Here is a 23,409-nt window from a genome sequence, read left to right as displayed (position 1 = left end):
AAAACGTTTTACGCCCTACCAAACGGAGCCTAAAAGTAACCCCTTATCGTTACAAAAAGTAATCCCCAGTTCCAGTAAAGTAACCGCTTAACATTCGAAAAAATAATCCTTAGTTTCACTAAAAGTAACACCTAAAAATTAGAAGAAAAAAAAAATAGATTCCCTAATAAAAAAAAAAAAAAACATAGATTCAACAAAAGTAATCCCTCTGAAAACCGATTCAAAAGTAATTGTTACGAAAAGTAACCCCTCTATAAACAAATTCACGCTTACGCTTTTTTTAGGGGATGCGAGCTTCATTATAAAGCCTAGCTTGGGCCTTTTATTAGCTGGCCACACCATTTGTTCAAGGGGTGGCCTAACTTATACAAGTTTGTGAATAAGTTAAAATAAGTTGAACATAAGATAGAACAGAGCCTTAATATAAACTGTGAAATGCAATTGCAGCCATCTATCCTATCGTTTGTCATAATAATTGTCACCAAAGGAACAAACTTATCTCTAAACTTATCCATAAAACCAAAAGTTCCTCAAGTTTAACTGATCACCTCATTGTTGCAGAAGCATCCATTTAGTAAATCATTGGCAACTGAGTATACTTGAATGGTCCCAAAATCCTTGAAGGAATGACTATATTATTAAGTACTACTAGTCTCTGAGTTCTTTTTCTTTTTTATGAACCTTGACTGTATCATACTTGATTAATATGAATTGGAGATGATCTATGGAAAAAAACAAGTGAAATGAATTTCTGGATTTGTTATATCTGCAAGTCATGACTCAGGAGTATTAAGTACTCTCATGAATCATGATGCACAAGCATAAGAGACTCATAGGTAAATAACCCAGTATACTACCAGCTGTAAATGAGATCAACAATGATCATCAAAAGTCAAAAGTATGTTACTAATGCTTGTTAACAGTTCTGGCCTACTTAATTCTCTGATTGCAAAAGCATGCACATATATCAGTACAAAACTCCCATTGCAGCTAAATCTGTCAGAACAGCAAGCAAAGGTTGCAATTTCACTTTTGAAACGTTCAATCCGACTCTTCCTCACATGTGGTGCTCCAGAATCGTTCCTCTCGGCCCATAAGTCCTCCAGGGTAATCCTCCTCAACTGAAAGAGTAGAAAAATTATTCATTTAAAAGTGTGTTCGAGTTAAAATGAGCGAAAAATCAGAACAAAACATGAACAATTCAAGTCATTTCAAATGAAAAGCCTACCAAATGATCAATTTGCTGAAAAGAGTTCCTTACCTGGGTATCCATATAACCAGTTTCGGGTAGCTATCAGCGCTTCTACATGATTTGATGACCACTTACCTTTCAATCTGTCTTCAACTCTGTAACCCATGCCAAAAACTGAACCTTTAGGAAACGAGGTAATAGGAATGCTTAGTATATCCCTTGCCATAAGAGATAGTTCTTGTCCAAAACGATGTTCGTTTTCTTTCCACCAAGAAAGAACATCCATTTGCGCATGACAGCTAATACTCGGCTCATTCAAGTACATATTCAGACTTGAACGTAAGTCATATTCCTTCTCTCTGCAATCTTTACCAAATTCCTGCTTTCAAACAAATACATCATGAAACGGGAAAAGCATACAGCATGTGAACGTGGTATCACCTGAAAAGTAGTACATACATATTACTTACCTTGAGAATATCATCGTTCATTTCATTTAATTGTGATGCAAACACTTGATCACTGTAAGTTTTGAAGAGCCTATCAAGCCTTCTACGGGTGCCCACATACCTGTCCTCTGCACTTGCCTTGTCTAACTTCCCATAACAAAACTTGACAAAGCTGAGTTTGTAGCGAGGATCAAATATTACAGCTAATGCAAAAACTTCATTACAAGCATCCCAATACACATCAAATTCACTTTTCATCCTTCGTGCCAAGTTACTTATCTCAAGGTCTTTATCCTTTGTTGCGTCCACAAGAAGCATACCAGTCTTCAGAATATTTATGAAGTATAAATTGGCTGTTGGATGTTCAGTGCTTAGAAACAGATTTGCTAGCTCATAAAGAGGCTTCAGAAGCTTACACATCTTTTTAAGCCTAGACTACTCTTCTTCTGTCAAATGCCAATCAGTATACTCGTCATCAATCATCACGTGTTCAAAGGCATAGCGATACTTAACGGCCCTCTCGAGCATTAGATACGTGGAATTCCATCTTATGTGGCAATCTAGCCACAGGGGATCTAATGCACCTTGAAAAATGAATTTTGCAGCTTCTTCAAACTTCAGTCTGTTCTTCTCATGATAAAGCACGTACTGCACACCCAGTCCGATCTTGCGTATAGGGCTATCAATCAACTTGAAACACTCTTGAACCATATGATCCATGAAATAAGCCCCACAACAAACACGAAAATAGTCGCCATTGCAAAGTAAAGCTCCATCCTGCTCATTAAGGCAATCCCTTAACATGTCTAGTACAGTATCACCACACCTTCCACTATCAAAGGTTATTGAAAATACATTCTTCTCGATTCCCCACTTGCACAATAGATTGTTAACCGCTGACCTCAAGATAGAAGCATCCCAGGGAAAAGGCAGGGGGACAAGATTCAGAAACTTGCTTTGCAGTTTCCAGTTGGAATCCACATAGTTCACTGTCAGGCAAAGGTACTCAGTAGTACAAGGATCCGCCCAAATGTCGCATGTCAAACAGAATCTACCAGGAATACTCCCCAAAGCATGTTTAAGCTTGGCTCGCTCCCTTTCATACATTTCCAAACACTTTGCTATTGTCGCCTTTGTACTTATTGGTTTGACATCTGAATTTAAATAGGCCAAGAGGTCTGCATTGCATCTGTCCCCAAAAAATGTCAATGGCAGACCAAGACTTATGATAAAGTCAGCCGCCATCTCCATAAAAACAGGGTCCTCATTCTTTGCAGCTACTTTTCCCCTACCTTATACAAATAAAGGACAAGCATCAATACGATAACATACTCTCAAAGGTCATAAACAAAGAATGCTATATAAAAAGGTAAGGTTAATTGAAAATTTCTAACTGCATGACAGAAGAACTTGCCCGCTGAGGTATTGTCAAGAACTGATTCAGATGGAGCCTGTCCACACCACCTTCGTTTGGAATTCGATGACCCAGCCATAGGTATTGTCTAACAGCAAAATAACCCACCAAGAGAAGTAGGCAAAAGCCAAGATGTGAATTTTAGTAACATAAACAGCTGCATAACATTCTTCGCCATTACATAAAACCAAAAATGGTCTTTTTTGCAAATTCTAATGGTATTTGTAGAGAACTCACATTTCTTCATATTTTATACACAATTTTGCCCACAGAAAAATTTCATATATGGGCAATAAAATGGAGTGCAATGTCAGTATACACACACTAGCCTTTCAGTAATGTAAGGTAACAAGACCTACACAATTACACCCTCCGTCCCAAATATAGTTCATGTTTTTATTTTGGGAGTCAAACTTTAAAAGCTTTGACCAAATACTTTCACTAATGTATATAAAATAACATACTCATGTAGGATCTTGTTAGATTCGACACAATATTTACATTTATAATATCAACTTTTTATATTTTTTTACTAACACGAAATAGAAGATATCGTAAGTCAAAGGTACGTTTTGAAGATTGTGCAAAAAGAAACAGGAACTATATTTCGGGACAGAGGGAGTAGAACACAATACAACCAATTTCTTTAAAAGATGATCAAAATTGAAAAGACCAAAGTAAAAGATATGAGAGTAATATTGTCACATTAAGTTCAAATAAGAGCAATAACTCTTATGTCTTTGAATCCCAAAACTTCATCTCTTAACAACATTAAGCAAACAAAAGCCTATTCCCATGTAGATAACCAATGTAATGGAACACCACCACAATAACTGATTTCACTTCACTGGCTCTTGTAAGTTATTACCACTGATTCCCAACTTCAAAGGTGGTATTAGGTGGTAATGGAAACAATCAAACACCAACACATGCTATTCAGCTATTGCTTGGTAGACAGGCCCCATCACCGCGAATCCTAATTCCTATGTAAGTGCACTAACATTCCCTAATTTTATGATCTTAAACCAAATTGCTGGTATGAGTACAGCTAGAACATTAACAGGTATCTTTGCGTGCAGCCCAAAATTCGATTAGCTGAAAAAAGTGTTAGAATCTACATGAACACTCGGACAATAAGAAAGTCTAGATCTTTTGGCCACTTAACTAACAGTTTGGCCACTTAACTAAGAGTTCGAAAATGGTTACAAAATCTTCAAATTTGTTCTAGTTTTCCTTGAACTCCTTTGTAAATTTTCTAAAAGTTTTTGATTTTTCCTGACATTCTCAATATAAAAATTAAAGAGCTAAAACAGGCATTAATTAACAAACTGTAAACACAATTAGAATTTATATAACAAGTTGGGCACATATGTATAATATAACCAACTATAATATAAAATAATGAAATGCAACTAGATTTTCTTTTAAATTATTTTTAAAGACAAGATGGAACAAATTTAGGATTCCACTTTACTCGGGGAAAAAATCGAACCCCTATAAGAAAGACGAAAGGACTAAGGATGCTCTCGAACCAACTAAGCCAACCTTGATTCTACGAAATGCAACTAGATTGTTGTAATAGAAATAATGAATGAATTCCACATATGAGACAATGAAATCAGAATTAAGATTAAGAAAATAAAAACGGACATCAACGGTAAAAAAAAAATTACCTGAATTCAAGAGAGAATTAAGATAATTCAGTGACTGTAAAACAAAGAAGATAAAGGAAGGGTAAGTAAAAGATAATGGGTAGACAAAAGGCGGGAAAAGGTAAACTAAAGAAAGAAGATTTCGCGCGCTTTTTGTGAGACTTTTGGGTAAGGATCATAAAACCCTCAAAAAAGAAGGCATTAGTTGTAATCTATGGCCTTGTTTGGTTGACAAAACAAATCATGGGAAATGCAAATTTCTAAGAAGTAGAAGTATATGAAGTTGTTTGGTTGGCAAAACCATGGGAATTTGCACTTTCTAAAAAGTTCTACTTCCTCCAATATGGAGGAAGTTACTTACCTAGGTCCCCCTAGGTAAGTAGAGCTTCCATAGGAAGTTCTACTTCCCATTATCAACCAAACACAATTTTACACTTCCTAGAAATTTCAAATACATGGAAAACATAACTTCATAGGAAGTATGACTTTCCATATACAACCAAACAAGGCCTATAAATCTGCAATACTAAAGTCGTGACGTTTGGGATCACCGTCAATTTCAAGTTTTTGGTTTTATGAATGTAAAAATCATATAATAATATATACATTTTGAATTTAAAGTTAGTTATATTTATACTATGCATGTTAGTTTTAAAAACTTACGATAGAAAATTGGACACTATTTTTTTAGGACTCGTTCAGTATTACGGGAGTGCATTCATCATATATCAGGGTGTACCATGTACATGGTACACTCAAGGCTATTTTTTGCTCATTTGTTCATTTGGAGCTTACCTATTATGTGATTATGCTCATTTGAAGGTTGCAAATAAGCAACGAGCCTTAAAAAAGCCTTGGATGTACCATGAGCATGGTACACTCGAGTGTATGATAAAATTTCCCGTATTACAGTAAGTTTCCAGTTTTTGGTTTTATGAATATAAAACTCATTTGATATAAACGGGATAATAAACTTAAAATTAGTCATACTTATACTAAACATGTCCATTTTGAAAACTGACAACTAAAAACTACTTTTTCTTGTTTCCATGTTTTTTGTTTTAAAAAAAAAAAACTGAAAAGTGGAAACGAAAAACGATAACAACCCTTAGTTTCCATATTTTCTATTTTTTTAGTATAGATAAAAACTGGAAACGAAAATCAATAACAAATAAACGTAATTTTTATATTTTTCCTTTAAAGATGTACATTTTTTTTTAATGAAACTATGTTTTATCCAAGACATGCGACATCTGCAGACATATCAAAGAGGGCAAAATAGTAATTTACTAAAGTCATTAGTTAAATTTGACAATATCACCATCTCACTAATGACCAGATGTTCTTTTTACGGGCACTACCGCACTAGTGAAAATATTATCGTAGTCCTTATTCCCAAAGTTTGAGTGCACCATTGATAATGAAATTTAAGGTGTATCATTGAGAATTTTTTTATAGGAGCATAAGACAATTAGGGGGGGCAAATAAGTCAAGCTGGGTCAAATTTGTGTCGACTGTCGAAGTCCTCAACTCAAACCTAACTCATTTTATAAATGGATCGGAAAACTCAACCCTATTCCAACCAATTTAATTGATAACTCTTTACTTGTTCAAATTTGCCTCATTCACAAAATATATTTCCTTCTAAAAAATATTAAGGAAATGATATGTCTTGTTGAAGACTTTGAAAAGTACCTTAATAAGTTAAGACACACATATTGTTTCTCATGTGTTCTTGTACCAAAAATTAGCAGCAGAAAATCCTGCGTGTGTTAAACTTTAACGTGAAATGCTCCTGAATGACAATTTCTCCTCTTTCAGAACTAGAGCATCAACCACTTGGTCTGATCTGTGAAATGCAGTTGCAGCCATTTAGCCATTAATCCTGTGGTTTGTCAAAAAAATATCACCAAAGGAACAAACTTATCTCTAAACTTATCCATAAAACCAAAAGTTCCTCAAGTTTAACTGATCAGGCTGTTGCAGAAGTTTCCGTTTAGTAAATCATTGGCAACTGAGTATACTTGAATGTCCCAAAATCCTAGTAGGAATGACTCATAGGATGTAAATTCGCCATTTGACACATACTAAGTAACCAACTCGTTCCACAGTTTCGAGCATTGTGCAGTTTCGTGGAATACACATTGCTGGTTCTAGTGCGCCATATCCTGTGAAGTGCCAGGATACTGAAGCCTTTATATGATTATATTTAATACACCTTGCTATAAAATTCCATAGGATCAAGTCAGCCGAGGAGTCCAGTGGCTCGAATCTATTCACCAATCAATCAATCATTGCCTACTCCTTGCTCCTTAGAAAATTCATCTATGCAATTCAGCAAATTTCAATATAGAGAGAAGAGTCATCCTCGGGTAAATATTCAATCTCTCTCATCTCAGTGTAGAGCAAATTAAGTTCCTCTAATATTGCTTCACGACTTGGATGAGCCTTTTCATTCGCCAAGAACGTGTGCACATCTCCTGTCACCTCTATCCAGCTGCAACCTGGCTCCTTTTTCACCTTATTATCCTTCATCGACCTCCTTATCCTCGAAACCTCATTCCACATCCCAGCATCAGCATATATATTTGCAAGGAGAATGTAGACAGAGGAATCCTCGGGATCCAATTGAAGGATGGAATTTGCAGCCTTTTCTGCAACCTCCACATTTCCATACATCTTACAAACGCTGAGCAAGGTTCTCCAAATAACATCATCAGCCTCACACGGCATATCTTCAATAAGTTGTAGAGCCTTGCTAACCTGCCCTGACTTCCCTAGCATATCCACCATGCACGAATAATGATCCAGTTGAGGATCCAACCCATAGCTTTGCATTGAACAAAAGTGATCCCAGCCTTTTTCAACAAGCCCCATGTGACCACAAGCCCGCAGAACTGAAATGAATGTTGCATGGTTCGGCTTTACTTTCTCTTTCTTCATATCTTCATAGATTTTGAGAGCTTCTTCCGCAAATCCATGATAAGCATAGCCACATATCATTGCGTTCCATGTCACAAAATCCCGATGAACAGATCTTTCAAACATCAGCTGAGAATCTAGCATGTTACCGCATTTTGAATACATGTCAACAAGAGTGCTTACAATATACACATCGGTTTGCAGTTCGTGCTTGATAATTTGAGCATGGATTTGCTTCCCGAGTCCCACAAGTGCAAGGTTAGCACAGGTATCTAGAATTGTTGCATAAGTAAAATTATCTGGTTTAATGCCCATTTCCAGCATCAGAGAAAAAATTCTTAGGGCTTCCTCATTCTCTTTTTGGGGTGAACATCCTGAAATAATTGCATTCCATGAAACAATGTTCTGTTCCTCCAGTCTATCATGAAGCTTCATAGCCTCATCGATCAACCCATACTTGCAGTACATATCCACCAAAGTACTTCCCACAAAAGGGTGGAAGCCCATACCAGATTTGATAACTCTAGTATGGATCTCCATTCCACATTTTGAAGGTTGCTTTCCTGCAGAAGCTTTCAAAACACTGCCATAAGTGAACTCATTGGGTTCCATCCCACAAGCCAGCATTGAAGAAAACAGGCGCAGAGATTCCTCTGCCAGCCCATTTTGCTCATAAGCTGCAATTATCGCATTCCAAGACACAGCATCCTTTCTGATCATCTCACTGAATACACCTTCTGCTCCAACAACATCTCCACATTTTCCATACATGTCCAGAATTGCATTTGTTACACAAATATTAGACCGTAAACTGCTCTTAATAACCAAAACGTGTAGTTGACAGCCCGCTGATAGTTGTTTAGCCACAGCACAGGCGCTAAAAGCACCTGACAAAGTAACTTCATCAAAGCCAATGCCAGATGTTATCAGCTGATGAAACAACTTCAATGCTTCAGCACCTTGATTACTTTGCACATAACCAACTAGCATGGCATTATAGGACTGCACACTATGTTTGGGCATTGAGTTAAATACCTTCCTAGAATCGACTAAACTCTGACTTTTTGCATACATATCCAAAGTCGCAGTTGCAACAATAACATCGGTGCCAAAGTCAGTCTTCAAAGCATGAGCATGCAGTTGACGACCTAAACCAAGTGCAGATAACCCTGCACATGACCTAAAAACACTAGCATAAGTAGATTGGCTAACACCAACTCCTTGTCTCTGCATCTCTTTAAACAATTCCAAACCATCAATAAATTGGTGATTCTGAACAAAACCCGCAATGATAGCACTCCAACAAACCCAGTTCTTTTCCGGCATTTCGTAGAAAAACCTCAAGGACTCATCCAAATACTTGCATTTTGCATACATATCAACTAAAGCACTTCCTGTGACCATATCACTCTTGAAACCAGCTTTCACCGCGAGGCCATGAATTTGTATGCCCAATTTATAAACCTCCAAAAATGAACAACATTTCATGACAACAGCTAAAGTAGTATGATCAAAGCACACCCCTTCTTTCACAATTTGCAAAAATATCTGCACACATTTCTGATGATTCCCACATTGTAAGTAACTTGAAATTAAGGTATTCCACGACACTACATCTCTCTTTGGCATCAAATCAAATAGAATTTGCGCAACTTTCATCTTTCCTTCCCCAGAATAACCAAAAATCATGGAGTTCCAAGACACTGTATCTCGTTGAGGCATTTGATCGAACACCTTGTGAGCATACCCTAAACGAGAGCATTTTATATACATTTGAAGCAAACAATTGGTCACAAAGATTGTGGGTTCGAACCCAGAAACTATCATCTGGGCATGGGCTTGTTTTCCAGGATTTAGAGCTCGTTGATGAGTACATTCTTGGAAAATGTGCGAGAAAGTTTTCTTCTTAGAAACTTCTAAGTGTTTCAACTCAGAGGTGGAAACTGTATAGGTGAATGATGATCGTACAAAAGATAGCTGGAAAACAACAAGTGATTTCCTGAAGGAAATTTTGGAATAAATTGGCACCATAATATGTTGAAAGTCATGATTTTTCCAAGTTGCTGGTTGACCTTTTGTCCGTTGAGTTCTTCTGTAGGAAGGCTTTGAAATTAAACATATTGATGGCAGAGTGAGTTAATTAGTCGAACCGCCGAACTGGTGATAGCTTATTGGTATCACCTTATTCGTATCACCATGCTCATTGTACACCTAAGACTATTTTCTCCAAATGCGGAAAATAAACGAATGAGCAAATGAACAAATGAGCAAACATTTGTACTCATTTCAGAAAATAAGTAAAAACTTTTATTATAAAATGAGCAAATGAGTAAATAAGCAAAATGCTCATATGAGCAAATTTGGTGTCAAATGAGCACCTGAAATTCTAATTTATTACAAAAATACCCCTGGGTGTACCATGAGTGAATTCCGAATCGAGTATCATCTCAATTACCAATACGGTATATACCCCTAAGAGCATTTTTTTTTTTACAAAGGATAGATAATCTAAGAGCATTTACAATAGGTGGATTTTTAGTTGGTCTAGAAAATAGTAAAACTAACTTTGCTTGATTTTATTATTGGGGCAATTAGCTATTGGAGTTGGTTAGTCTAGACTTTCAGATCAATTGAGCCTTGGATGGCGTGCCATCCACAAGTAAAGTTGCGTAGTGTGTTACAAAAGTTGGCCCATTTGAATTTTTTTTTTCACAATGTTGAAACACATCGTTGGTAAAGAAAGGAGAAGGAGGTTGAGTGAGGAAGCCTGCGTTTTACCCAAATATCCAGAGAACTTGTAAATATTGTGTCACGAATAGTGACAAGCGAATGACAACTTGCCGCGTGGATGGGTGCTCAACGCCCAATGCTTTCTATTTGCATGTTGCATCTTCTTACTTAACACTAATTATTAGGCCTGGGTTATGCTCCGGGTAAGAAAAAAATTTATTTATTAATATAATACTTTATGATAATAACACTAAATACAACTTAGCCTAGTGGTTATAATTTTAGTATATGTACTTGAGATCTCGAGATCAAACCCTACACTATGCAATTTCTTAACTTTTTTAGTGTACATGAATTATATCAACTAAAATTCTTTGGGAGAGCGCCACGTGGCACAATTTCTTGTTTTCGTACGCCTTTTAATATATTTGTATAGATTTAATATATTCTTGGAGTATTGAGTTCACTATACTCACGTTAATTAAAAAAAATCAGTTTTTATTTTTTTTTTAAGATACACTAACGCTTATAAAATATTTCTATTTGTAAATTGAACCTAAATTTGATATAGTTTACCACTTCTTTCCCGATTTATTTTTCGTTTTAGTCAATTTCTCCTACCCAATTTTATTTATATTCTTCTAATTAAGCCTATTTTACTTAATTTTCATGAATAAATTCAAATGAACCAAATTAAAATATGAATATAAATTATTTAGTCCATATAAAAATAAAAAAAGTTTTTGCGTAAGAGATAAATTATATGGTAGGCTATAGTAAAAATAGGACAGAGAAATAGAAAGACCAACTAAAACTAACTCAACCATTGTAAGTAAAAAAAGAGATGAGTTCGTGGAAATTTAGTGGGATGTAAGGTGTAAGAAGGAGGGGAAGAAGAGAGTATGACAAAAACTTAGGGCCTGTTCTCCCCAGCTTATTTTCAGTTCAGTTCAGTTCAGCTTCAATCAGTTCAGTTTAGTTCAGGCTTTCAGCTCCATTCTTTTATAACCATTTTGTTAAATATTATTATTATGTTGGTATAATTTATTTTACTAATTACTGTTATGATTATTATTATTATTTATTTTTATATCATATTATTATTATTATTATTATTATTATTGTTGTTGTTGTTGTTGTTGTTGTTGTTGTGGTTGTTGTTGTTGTTGTTGTTGTTGTTGTTTCTATATATTATTTTGTTTATTATAGCTTTACTCATTATTATTACTATTATTTTTAGGAGGAACATGGTTTAGGTCAAAGCACAAATAAACGCACGTTTTTTAGCCCATAAACCAATCAAATCGCGTCAAGACGATTTATGATGTAATTTTCGCGGTCCAACCCAATTATTATTTTTATTACTAAATATTATTATATTATTAAATCTAATTATTATAATAGTAATTTTAATTTACTTCTTAGATATTATTGCTATTATATATCATCATCAAGTATTAATATATTAATACAAATAATATAAAACAATAATTATTAATTATCATTATTATCATTAATTATTATTATTATTAATTTATGATTATTAATATTATTTATTTATAACTACCATTTAAAAATATCCAAAATACTATTATTATTATTCATTATTATTACTTATCATTATAATAATTATTTAATATTTATATTATTATTATTTAGATATTATTTATATATTTATTACATTTAATGTAATTCAATTCAATTCAATTTCAATCAATTCAGTTCACTTCAGCTATAATCAATTCAGTTTAGCTGTTTTATGCCGAAGAGAACAACTCCTTAAACAGTAACAAAGACCAATTGGTGATGCTCTAACAAGCTAAAAATGGATAATTAGTGGGGGCATTTTAGTCTTTTTGCTTGTGGTAAAATTTATACACGAAAAAAGAAGAAAGTCAAACCGGAGAAAAGCACAAAACAGGGAAGAGAGAACATAAAAACAGACGGCACCGCCGCCGGAATGCTGGGTAACTCACTTCTCTTCTGCTCCTTCTTCTTCCTTCTTCCTCTCTCTCTCCTCCCACGTGTTTCTTCATCCCCCAAAATCCTAAATAATCATACCCATCTTTTTCTTTAACAAAAATAAATTATAAAAAAAAAGAAAAAACTTCTCCTTTAACAAAACAAATTTCTCTCTCCTCAATTTCTCTCTCCAAACACAACAACAATAACAACAATGGCGGAAGTGGACCCACCTGAGCAACTCCACCACAACCAAGCCCGACGGGCCCAATTGTTCACTTCTCTCTCCTCGATGTTCTTTGCTGGGCCAGAAAGCCCAACTCACCCTTCTCTTCTCTCTGCATCGGATTCTGAGCCCGATTCATGCGATGTTGACCCAAACCCGATATTTGAGCCCGAAGAAGACCACCTTCATCATTATCACCATAATCATATTCAGCATGATCAGGTGAGCTTCGTTTCATCTCAAAACGCGTTGATTTCTGGTTCTACTCTAGGGTTAGGTTTGGGATTAGGGTTGGGAACAGGTTCGGGTGATCCGAGTTGTGGGATTTCGGGTGAAGGTGAGAAGATTTCTGGGTTGGGTAATAATGAGGTTGATTTAGAATTAGGGTTAGGGTTAGGGTTTGGGTCGAGTAATCGGAATAATGTTGTGAATTATGTGTCGCCAATGGAGGAAGAAAGGCGGGTTTTTGAGGGTTTGAGAGTTGTGAATATTGATGATTCTGACTCAGATTCTGATGATGGGATTTTACAAGATGATGATATTAACGAGGTTGATTCTGAGGAGCAGCAGCATCAAGGGTTTGGTGGGGTTAGTGATTTCGATCGTCCGCCGTATTGTTGGGATTATCTTGGGTTTAATAATGGGAATCGAAGCGAAAACAGTGAGGTTCAAGAGATAGTATCTGATGCAGGTAGTGTTGTGAATGATAACTTTGAGGGGTTTTATGTTGATGTGGATGTTGATGTTGTTGATGATGATGTGGGAACTCCGATTCAGCTGGATACGGATGTGTCGAATGTGTTTGATACGTACCAATTGAGGGCGGAACAGCAGGAGATTGCTATTGATTCTGATACTGATGAAGGGGGAGAGTTTGGGGTCGAGGATGCAATTCGTGATTTGGAGTGGGAAATCTTATTGGCCGTTAATAATTTTAATCGAGAGGTCTATGATATGGACTTCAATGTGGATATGTATGAGGCGATTCTTGGTGAAGTGGAGGACCGTATGAATGAATGGAGGGGAAGTCCTCCGGCTGCTGGGTCCGTCATTGAGAATCTTCCTAGTGTTCAATTGTCCCATGAGGGTTTGGTGGAGAATGAAGTCGTTTGTGCAATATGTAAGGAAGAGGTTTTAGGGGAGGAAGTGGTGAAGCAGCTTCCTTGCTTGCATTATTATCATGGGGAGTGTATAGTTCCATGGTTGAGAATGCGAAATACTTGTCCTGTTTGTCGGCATGAGCTTCCCACTGATGATGCCGAGTATGAGTACAGGAAAAGGGAGAGGGAGGTGGAAGTGGGGCTGAATGTTGATCCTAATGAGGATTTGTCTCAGGATTTGCAGGTTAGCCATGATTTCCATGTGTTCCTTTAAATATCTTATGTGATATTTATTGATGTTGGCTTCTGGATAACTGTCAAAGGGTTCCATTGTTCAAATGGAGCTCTTAGTGCAGCACCGAACCTAATTAGTTGGGTTATTCGGATGCAAGTTCTAGCAACTGTAATATAAAATCTGAAATCAAAACTTGTACAGTATATATGTTGTATATTATGACACAAGTATCTAGAATTATGTGAGGTTCATATTTTCATTGCTGTGCTCTATGATTTGCTTGTCTGGTAGGATAAGTTTTGAAATATTATGTTGTGTTATTGATGTTCTTCTTATAGTCCTGTATGATTGGTCATATGAGTGGCTAAGGAGTATGATACCCTTTTGGGAGCAAAGTGTAGTGTTGCTTAGTCCTTTGATTGGAATTGATAAGTAGTTGCCCACTTAGCACAAGTAGAGGCTAAGTTGGTGAGACAAGTGACTCACTCAATTGTACATTGAAGTTGAAAAATTGCAAATGCTCAACTCTGTTTAAGTGTGGGTTTGTAGATTTAAGCGAAATAATATCAATATGCTTGATGCAATGGAATTATGTTGTTGGGAATACACTAGCCTGGGAAGTGAACAGTTACCTTTAAAAAATGCTTACAAACTTCATGAAAGTTGGATAGGCTCTTAAAGTTAGGTTCTAAAAGATAGCAGTTTGATGTAGTAGAAGCATAGAGCCGCATTTGTTGAGTTTGAAGTTTGAACCTTCGCTGTAATCAGAAGAGAGTTTGTAGTTGTGGTGCTCAATAGATCTGTTTATTGGGCGAAGGTTTGTGGTGATTCTAGTTATGGTACAAAGGCATGACTGTTCTTTAGGGAAAACATAATCGATGTTGGATAACTTGAGTATTTTTTAGGAGGAAACACTTGGTGTTGGATAACTTGAGTATCGTTAGGAGGAAAGACTTGATGTCTTGTAGTCTATGCATGTTTCCAAGTTTATTGAACACATGTAAGTTATCTTAGTTGAACATGGTGCTATAAGGTAAAGTGGCGGCGGTCACTCAGCAGAGGCAGCTTATTTAATTAATGCTATATTTTTTGGGACTTGCTTTTTAGAGATAACACGATCCACACTTCCCCTGCGTTCTCTTCTTCTGTTTCAGATCTTATTTAAAAAACTTGGGTTCAGAAAATCCTAAAATTTCTGGGAAGATTTACTTCTGGGATAGCAGGTTTATGAAGACAAATTTGAGTCTAGTAGATGACAAGCTTAGTAGCTTATGAAAAGAAATTTCCATTCTGCTGTTAATATTCTCTGATCAGGAATCGAGGCAGAACATGTGCGAGAGGCGAAGAGGAATGAGGTCGGAAATCGAAGAGCTATGTGTTCAATTTTTTTTTTGTTATAAATTGGTGAATTAGAGTTTGACCGTTGATGCCTTTGATGCTAGCTAGAGATTCGGAGCTTAAGAAAAAATAAGCGAGGAAAGAAGTTTTGGATCATTGAAGCATGAGTTGCTTCTGCGTCATCATGTATATGTTGGTCTCGAGGTTGAGGGGTAGAGTTGTTAGCTACTTCATCATTAGGCGAAGAGGAAAATCTGGAGGCACCTGTCGGAAACCAATCTAAATTTGAGGGATGGCAGGACGAGTTACTGCTCTCCTTGGTGATTCCTGAAGGAATCTCAAAGGAATACAAAAAATGACTTGAGAGTTGGAAACTCAAGTTTCTTGTAAACTTTAGATTTGATGGTGCAGTGAATTAATTTTTGTTTTAGGAGGGAATGCAAGAACTTTAAGCATGAAGCACTTCTGGGATCAAAGTTTTTAAACAATTGCTTCTGTTATTGGACACCCTTAAATTTACTACTACAAAACACTCAAATGAGTAGAAGGGAGCCAAAAGCTTGGGCCTTGGAGCGTCTGGATTTCAATTTGGATTGCACTATACTTTTGTTTTGGACTTGGAACTTAATGGTTGGTTTGGTTTGGTTTGGTTTGGCTTTGTCGAGTCCACTATATTTGAAAAGGCATAATTCGCTCAGAAGTTTCTTTTAGAATGCTATACACTTTCTTTCTAGAGAAAGGCATAAAATTTGACATGTTCAAATTCTTATATGCTATACGTCATACTATTAGTTAATAATTATATGGGTTGTTGATCAATATGAATGGGGTTACTTATAAATTATAATGCATGAAGTATAAGATAATTCATAGAAATAAGACGGTTGTGATGGTGTTACTATGAATTCATATATGGGATTACTAAGAAACACAAATGAAGTTACTCATAATGATAAGTCATCATTTTTTTTTGGTGAAAGATGCATCATCATTTGAGCGTGCAGTTTGTTATATGGAAGAAAAATTGTTTTAAGAAATCTTCGATCTCCATATAAATTAAGGGTATAATTTTTTTTTCTTAATATGGTGTATTTCTGCAATTGTCATCACTTACCTAAAGTTTTAGGGCTTGTTCTCTTCGACATAAAACAATTGAATTGAATCGAACCGAACTGATTGTAACTAAATTGAATTGAACTGAACTTATTGCAACTGAACTGAACTGGATTAAATTATAACTAAGAAACGATAGTTGGAGCTAAGCCGAATTGAATTGAACTGAACTGATTGCAACTGAACTGATTGTAACTCAACTGAATTGAATTGAACTGAACTGAAAATAAGTTGGGAAGAACAGACCCTCACTCCTAATATATTTGGAAATCTTATTATAGACCATTATATAATATTAATATTTGTGACACTTCTTTCAGTTTTCCAAAAATATTAAGCTATTGATTTCTAATAGAGATGTAATATGTCTATTATTAAAACGTTATGGGGAGTACTAGAGCCTGTCACGAGAAGGGTTGCACACTGGTCCAGAACCGAATTGAATTTGATTGGACGGGTGGACCGGTTCAAAGGATTTGCATGGATCTGGACCGAATCAAATATGATTCTGGTCTAGATGGAACTGGACCTGTTTTTTTGGGACCATGTCTGAATCTGTTTTATTTGTTAGGGGTATATTTTTTTCACTGCGAGTCGAGTCGCTCGATTCCACCCCGCTTTCCCACCATTATACTTTACAGTGGAGCTGCAAGTAGTGGATTTATCCAACTCAACTGCAAAGTGCAAATACCCCAACAAAAGAAAAAAAATACATATTAGAAAAAACTCACCTTTTGAAGCATACACAAGAAACTAATGAAATATATTAGTTAGTGAGTGTAACTTACCAAGAAAGAAGTTGTGAGTATGTTGAAGATGGGGTCATGATCTTGGTGTTGGAATTGGTGAATTTTAAATTTGTTGAAGAGAATTGTAGCAGTTAATAAAAACATAACAATTGGGCTAAGATTTAGGAAATAGCATTGACTTAGTTACTGATGTTTCACACTTCAGCATAAGATTCATTTTTTTAGAAAAAAAAAAAAGGGTCAACCAGTCCGAGCCGGTTTTCCCCGAAATTTACCCGGAGCGGACTGGTTGACCGGAATCCACTTTTTCTTTGGGTTGAGTACCGGAACGGAATTCTAGATCCAATCCAAATTTCGGTCCGGACTGGCTTGTGTGTAGCCCTAGTCACGTATGTCCAAATCTCCACAAGTTTCACATAGGACATGATATGGCATTTTTCTTTTCTTTATAAGAAGAAAGTTGTTTAGCAAGTTTTTATCTCCTGAGTCATGACTATTCACCTAATTCATCATTTCCAAATAACATCTTTTATTCGTAAACCACATCTTTTTAGAAAAATACAATCGTGTCATATTATCTATTTGGAAAAACTCGAAGTATCACTCAGACTCATCTACTAGTTGTATAATTTACAAAATGCGTTTAAGAAGAGAGTAAAGCTTATCGAAGTAAATTTTAGGAATATAGATGAGGATATCGGGACACATCAATTCATTACTGTGAAGTCTAACTATTAAATCGTAGGGCAACAAGTTCTTTTTTTTAAAAGAATTCTAGTACTCCCTCCGTCCCAATTTAGTTGTTACATTTTGATCGCGGGCACTATTCATGTCATAACTTTGACTATCTTTTACTCCATATACATAAGAAAAAACATAGTCATGTTGGATCTTGTTTGATTCATCCCAATTTGTATTTTTCAAATATATAATTTTTATAATTTTTTCATATATATAACTCAAGATATTGGTGTTTGAAGTTGCATCTCATAAACTGTGATAAAGCAAATGTAGCAACTAAATTGGGACAGAAGAAGTAGTAAGTATCCACAATCAACTCAACACCACCCTAACAAACAGCAGCAAAAACCATGGCCATCACTGACACAATTCTACGACCACCATTGCCATCACCAGATCACCTACTTCATTCATTTATCACCACCAACACATCCACCGCATACCAAAAGTTAACCTCTCGCGACACTCGAAACCACCACCCTTGTAACTTGTAAGTCATAATAACTCACCAACTCCACCTACACGATACCCATTTGCCATAAAATCTACCCTTTCACTATCCAAAAGGCCAAAACCAAGAGAACAACTACACTTTTGAAGAACAGGGAAAAGAAAAATTACATCAAGGAAATTAAAAGTAAATGTAATAACAGGGAAATCCATCACAACCACAATAGATAGTTGTTGTGCCACTAACAGGTTCTGACATTTTAGATAGGTTGAATAGCATATTTTTGGAACAGAAATTGTCTAATACAGCATTTTGCCTCCCTATACAAGCACAGCTTATCAGCTTGTCATCCAAATTCAATATCGTTTTCTTTTAGAGTAACTTTGGTGGTAATTTGAATAGTTCTCCTACATCTGACAAGTATAGTGGTATATGTTTGTGATGATATTTTCTTTTTTTGGCGTTGTGCTGATATGTAATGTGCTTGTGTCTGTGATGATACACTAATATCTCAGACAGGTTATAGGTAATAGGTATGATGAATTTTTTTTTTTTTTTGACAATTATAGGTATGATGATTATAATCTTGTATTTTCTGGTGAAAAGATGTACAAAGTGATGAATAGGTTGTTTTTCCTCTAGTTTGGTTCAATGAATACTTCTGTCAATTAGAGGCCTTGTTTAGCTCGATGGAAACCATTTTTAATGAAAAAAGATTTGTTATAAAAAAAACACTTTGTTAAAGGAATATATCATAATATATTCAATTTTGCGAAAAAAAAACCTTTGGAAATTTTGTCATTTTAGAGAAGGGAAAGGAGAGGTGTGAGCGAGGGAAGAAGGGAGAGGAGAGGAGGGGGGGTAGGGGTGGATGGTAAGGTGGGGGGTTGTGGCTTGTGGGGGCTGGAGGGAGGGGTTGGGGGCTGCTGGTGGGAGTGAGCTGGAAGCTGTAAGGGCCTGGCAAGAGGTGGTGGTAGTAGTGGTTATGCAGGAAGAAGGAAAATCAACATCATAATTGAGATGGTCAACACCGTAAAACGAGAATAGGTTTCGTTTTGCAAAAAAAAAATTAATTTTGTTGTTTTTTTAGCAAAGAATGCTTTCAAATGTTTATTTTTATCGCAAAACTGAACTTTTAAAAGATTTTTTGGGCAAATTTTCCGAAATAATAAATCATAAATTATTTGGTTGCATTAAAAAAAGTTTGAAAGGAAGGGAAGAATAAAAATGTTGAAAGAGGGTGGATGGGATGAGTTATACGAGAAAAATGCAAGTTTAGAAATTTGGAGTAAAATACATCTTTTTTTCTTATGAAAGGAACACGTTCATTATCCTTGAAAAACTATTTTCCCAAAGGGAGAGTATCCTCAAACTCAACTAATCTTTCGCATAGATGGATCGTGGAATGCTAGCAGTAACAGCAGAGCGTGTGCTTGGGTTGCTTCCCACTGCTCTACTCCAGGTCAAAACATGCCAGGTCAAAAGGTCTTTGCGAGCTTCGCACTTTAGACGGATCCGCGCGTGCCACCTGGCGTTATCATGGGCCAATTATCAATCTCTAGATCGTATTCTGATATTGACAGATTCAATACAACTGATTCATCTCCTTCAATCACCCCACATTAGGGATATTTCTGTTCTCCGCCCTATCACTGAGATTCGAGCATTGGGTAATACATTCCAGTGGTGTAGGCTCATGAAGGTAAGTAGGAGGGAGGTGGCGCCGACTCATGAGTTAGCAAAATTTTGCTATATTACCTTCTTGCCTATTGATATGTTAGTTCTAACTTTTGTTTCTTGTACGTTTTCTCGATCTCAAAAAAAAAAAACTATTTTCCAAACTTAACCAATTCAACAAAGAAATATTTAAAAATCATTTTTGAGGAACAATATTTTCTTACCAACCAAAGGGTCTCCAAGATCAAATTCAATATTGATATTGGATTTAGTAGAAGCAATACGACCGGCCTACTTATGCCACTAGTCTACTTTGTTTGCCAAAACAATTTACGACTATGCAATTTCACGAGCAAAACACACGCTTGCTCACATAGAATTCAAGTAGCAACAAAAATGTCAGTTTCATGTTTGTGGGTTGAAGTGCCTTTCTAGGGTTGGGTGCTCCACTCCCATGGTCCACAAAATCAAGTTTAAGGGCACATGACATAATTTCCTTTTGAGCTTTATTACTTTGTTTTAATGGTCATGGTTCTTGAGATATATAATAGTTGGATGAAATTTTCTGCTACATTTCCTCCTCATAATTCCAACTTTTTTTTTTTTGGCTATGTGCTGAAGTCTTAAAGTTTGATAATATAATTAGGATTTGATCACAAGCTATGAGTACTTGTATGACTACAACCAATTTTTTCATAACGATTAGATAGTACTTTTTTTCTTTTTTGTCATTGTTCGTTGGTTTGAATTTCAAGTTAGTTCTGATGCGTAAGTCAGATAGGTAAACACTAAACAAAGTGTAATAGAGAATGCAAGTCAAGTGTTTTTGTTTTTGTTTGTGTCAACTGCTAAGTGGAGTACTTATAGAGTTCTATTGGATATGAGAGGTTTTTGGCGTTTCTCTTATTGGACCCATCCTTACTCAGTAGGCTTTGGGACTTGGTGATGAGATAAAGGGTGCAAGGTCGACCATTGGACCTGAGCCTATATTTAGACCCCAACAAGTTATATTGACAATCAAAAGATTTTTAAAGGGTTTCATGAAATGTTAAACTAATAACAATGTATCTAGAGTAACTAATAAGATAAGTTATGCATGTACATATGTTATGTTAGAACTGGTATGCTGAATTGCTGATAACTAAGAGCAACTCCAATGGTAGGCTTTTTGGACTTGCTTGCAATATTTTAAAATAGTGAGCAAGTTGCTCAACTATTGGAGTAGAGTTTAATAGGTCTGCTAGAGAGCAATTGTTGCTTGCCCATTGCCCAAGCAGGTTGCTTGACTACAAAAAGTGATTTGTGGTGGGATCCATTTGTTAAATTATTGATGATATGCAAGAATAAGAGCTTAGTTGGCAAAGTGGGTCACATTCAAGTTAGAACTAGTTGTTGCTTGCCATTGGAGTAGTATGTAGCTTAAGTTTATTGTAGCTTGAAAAGATGATGTGGCATGACGAGCAACATAGGGTAGTTGGTTGCCATTGGAGATGCTCTAATAAGAAGCTGCAAACTTTTCCAAAGTAATGTAGAGCAAAATGACAAGTTATTGGGGTGAGAGCATTGTTTTCGCCGTTCTATGTATCTTCTTATTTTTTGATATAAAGAAACACGATACTTTGTTATGGGAATACTTCCATTAAGTGTTATTGAGCTATCAGTTCCTTATCTTTGTTGAGATGATCATCTCCATTAAGAAAGTTTAAAAGTAATCGTAAGATATATATTCATAATGTCATTTGCTATATTGAGTTAGACCAACAACGTATTGAAAGTTTTGGGCCCTGTTTGACAAATAAACTTTAGAGTTTGTTGTTAAAGTTTTTAACTTTTTGTTAAGCAGATTTGACTGCTGATTTGACAACTTTTTTCTATAAATGTGTTTGGTAACATTAAATGATTGTTAAAAGCTTATTGTCATTTGTTTGTGTGAAATAACATTTATAGACATTTTAATACACATGGGTTATGTGTAATATTATTGTTAGAGGCTTAAGAGTTATTGAACATATTTTTACCTAATCCTTTAAAGAAAAAGCTCATATTAGGAGCTTTTTCATTTTGAGAGTTTTTATTCCAAAACTCTCTCTAAAACTCTCTTTTACCAAACACCCTTTTTGGAGTTTTTGACTAGTTAGAACTCTAAAAGTGGTCCAAAACTCTCTTTTTACTCCAATACTCTAATTGCCAAATGGTTCATGATTTTTAAGTTAGACCAACAAAGTTGTAAACGTTAGTGCAAGCGTTGGTTAGGAATAGCGCCCCGTTTCATCTTGTTAGCATTTGTCATGATATTCTAGAAGCGTGTAAAAACTTTAGGTCCTGTATGATTATTAACGTAGTCAGGGGATTAGTTGAAGATAGTCATGTTTTAGCTACCCAAGCTAGAAAGGATAATATTGTATAAATCAATGCGTGTTCTTGCTGCCAAAAAAAAAAAAAAACAAAGTTATAAACGTTTTCAATAATAAAGATAACTTATGTTCAAGTGTTATTCATTGTTTGGAAGCTTGTAATGGTGCATGATTTATTATTGATCATTTGAAAAGATGATTTAGGTTGGTTGATTGTCATAGATTATAAGAATTAACCTATGTTTAGAGATTTTATAGGTGAAATGTCTTGATTAAAGCTTAAATAGGCTAGACAGCCTGATATTCTTTTCTTATCAAATAAGAAGCTTAACAAATTGGGTTGATTTCGTAGGCTAACAAGAATCCATAGATAAGATTGAGAGAAAAATTGATAATTGTGTTTAGATACTATGTCATATCTGATGTATATTTTGTTGCTCGGTATCAAACATATCAACTATCAAGAACCAAAAGAAAAAAAGAGTCCCAATCTTTTAAACTTTATGGATATGCCTAAAATGGTTGGTGGTTCTTTCCCATAGTACATCGATGGATACTTAGAAAGTGATTTACCTATTTTTTTGGCTTTATGGAAAACATATGACCCAAACACTTTATTTTTCTTTCCTTTATCTTCCCCTTTCTACATCAGTTAAATGTGGTCGTTTTATTATTATTCATCATTTTAAAAATTATAGTAATATTTAATTCTTTTAATAGTACTAGTTTAACTATTGTAGTTAAAAAAAGGTTTTATTATAGTTAATCAATTACAATTAGTAAAAGTCAGTCTTTTTATTTGCACAAAATGTTTTTTCACGTATTTTAAATCTGTTTATTTAATTTGAATATTAATATCTCTAATTGCGCATATAAAAATCATAATTGTTAATATTTGAAATTCCCGCAAGACGGGTTTTAATCTCATACAACTATGTTTTTTAATGGTGAGAGAAAACTTGTCAAAGTTGGCTGATAAAAGGTGCCCAAATATCAAATGGTGTAAAAAAAATCTAGAAAGAATTTTCATATACAAATATTTATTTAGATAAATTTGAAGAGAGTGTATTTTTATAGAATAAGTTCATAACTCCCAAATAGTGT

General features: G+C 35.3%; 3 protein-coding genes across 5 annotated transcripts; 1 reads left to right on the top strand and 2 right to left on the bottom strand.

The window, feature by feature from the left end:
• Positions 1-524: 524 nt before the first annotated feature.
• Positions 525-9,853, bottom strand: LOC104907305 (pentatricopeptide repeat-containing protein At3g02330, mitochondrial). Of its 2 annotated transcripts, XR_008968316.1 has the most exons (2): positions 6,677-9,853; positions 525-548 (listed from the first exon to the last, which is right to left on the bottom strand). XR_008968316.1 is itself a non-coding variant. In XM_019252341.3 (1 exon), exon 1 carries the CDS (start codon positions 9,658-9,660, stop codon positions 7,042-7,044), a length of 2,619 nt encoding a protein of 872 aa, XP_019107886.1. In that variant the 5' UTR covers positions 9,661-9,853; the 3' UTR covers positions 6,294-7,041. The 2 variants fall into 2 exon arrangements, 1 of the variants encoding a protein (XP_019107886.1); XM_019252341.3 differs by lacking the exon at positions 525-548 and having other exon boundaries at positions 6,294-9,853.
• LOC104907294 (zinc finger BED domain-containing protein DAYSLEEPER) lies at positions 740-5,090 on the bottom strand. 2 transcript variants are annotated; one of them, XM_010696212.4, is made up of 4 exons: positions 3,052-5,090; positions 1,663-2,929; positions 1,262-1,571; positions 740-1,121 (listed from the first exon to the last, which is right to left on the bottom strand). In XM_010696212.4, the coding sequence occupies exons 2-4, from the start codon at positions 2,059-2,061 to the stop codon at positions 1,042-1,044; spliced, it is 789 nt and encodes a 262-aa protein (XP_010694514.1). In that variant the 5' UTR covers positions 2,062-2,929; positions 3,052-5,090; the 3' UTR covers positions 740-1,041. The 2 variants fall into 2 exon arrangements, with proteins under 2 accessions (XP_010694514.1, XP_057248750.1); XM_057392767.1 differs by lacking the exons at positions 740-1,121; positions 1,262-1,571 and having other exon boundaries at positions 2,057-2,929.
• A 2,386-nt stretch (positions 9,854-12,239) lies between the features above and the next one.
• Positions 12,240-14,146, top strand: LOC104907320 (hypothetical protein). Its single transcript, XM_010696236.4, has one exon. It carries the CDS (start codon positions 12,536-12,538, stop codon positions 13,919-13,921), a length of 1,386 nt encoding a protein of 461 aa, XP_010694538.1. The 5' UTR covers positions 12,240-12,535; the 3' UTR covers positions 13,922-14,146.
• Positions 14,147-23,409: the final 9,263 nt, after the last annotated feature.

The sequence above is a fragment of the Beta vulgaris genome, chromosome 2 (genome assembly GCF_026745355.1).
Source record: "Beta vulgaris subsp. vulgaris cultivar EL10 chromosome 2, EL10.2, whole genome shotgun sequence".
Lineage (NCBI taxonomy): Eukaryota > Viridiplantae > Streptophyta > Magnoliopsida > Caryophyllales > Amaranthaceae > Beta > Beta vulgaris.
This window is presented reverse-complemented; position numbering and strand designations above follow the sequence as displayed.

Bases quoted from the DNA above. Each gene is read 5' to 3' on its own strand.
- LOC104907294 (XM_057392767.1), bottom strand. From the start codon at position 3,134: ATGGCTGGGTCATCGAATTCCAAACGAAGGTGGTGTGGACAGGCTCCA. The intron at 2,930-3,051 runs GTTCTTCTGTCA...TGTATAAGGTAG, and splicing joins GACAATACCTCAGCGGGCAA to GGGAAAAGTAGCTGCAAAGA.
- LOC104907305 (XM_019252341.3), bottom strand. From the start codon at position 9,660: ATGGTGCCAATTTATTCCAAAATTTCCTTCAGGAAATCACTTGTTGTT.
- LOC104907320 (XM_010696236.4), top strand. From the start codon at position 12,536: ATGGCGGAAGTGGACCCACCTGAGCAACTCCACCACAACCAAGCCCGA.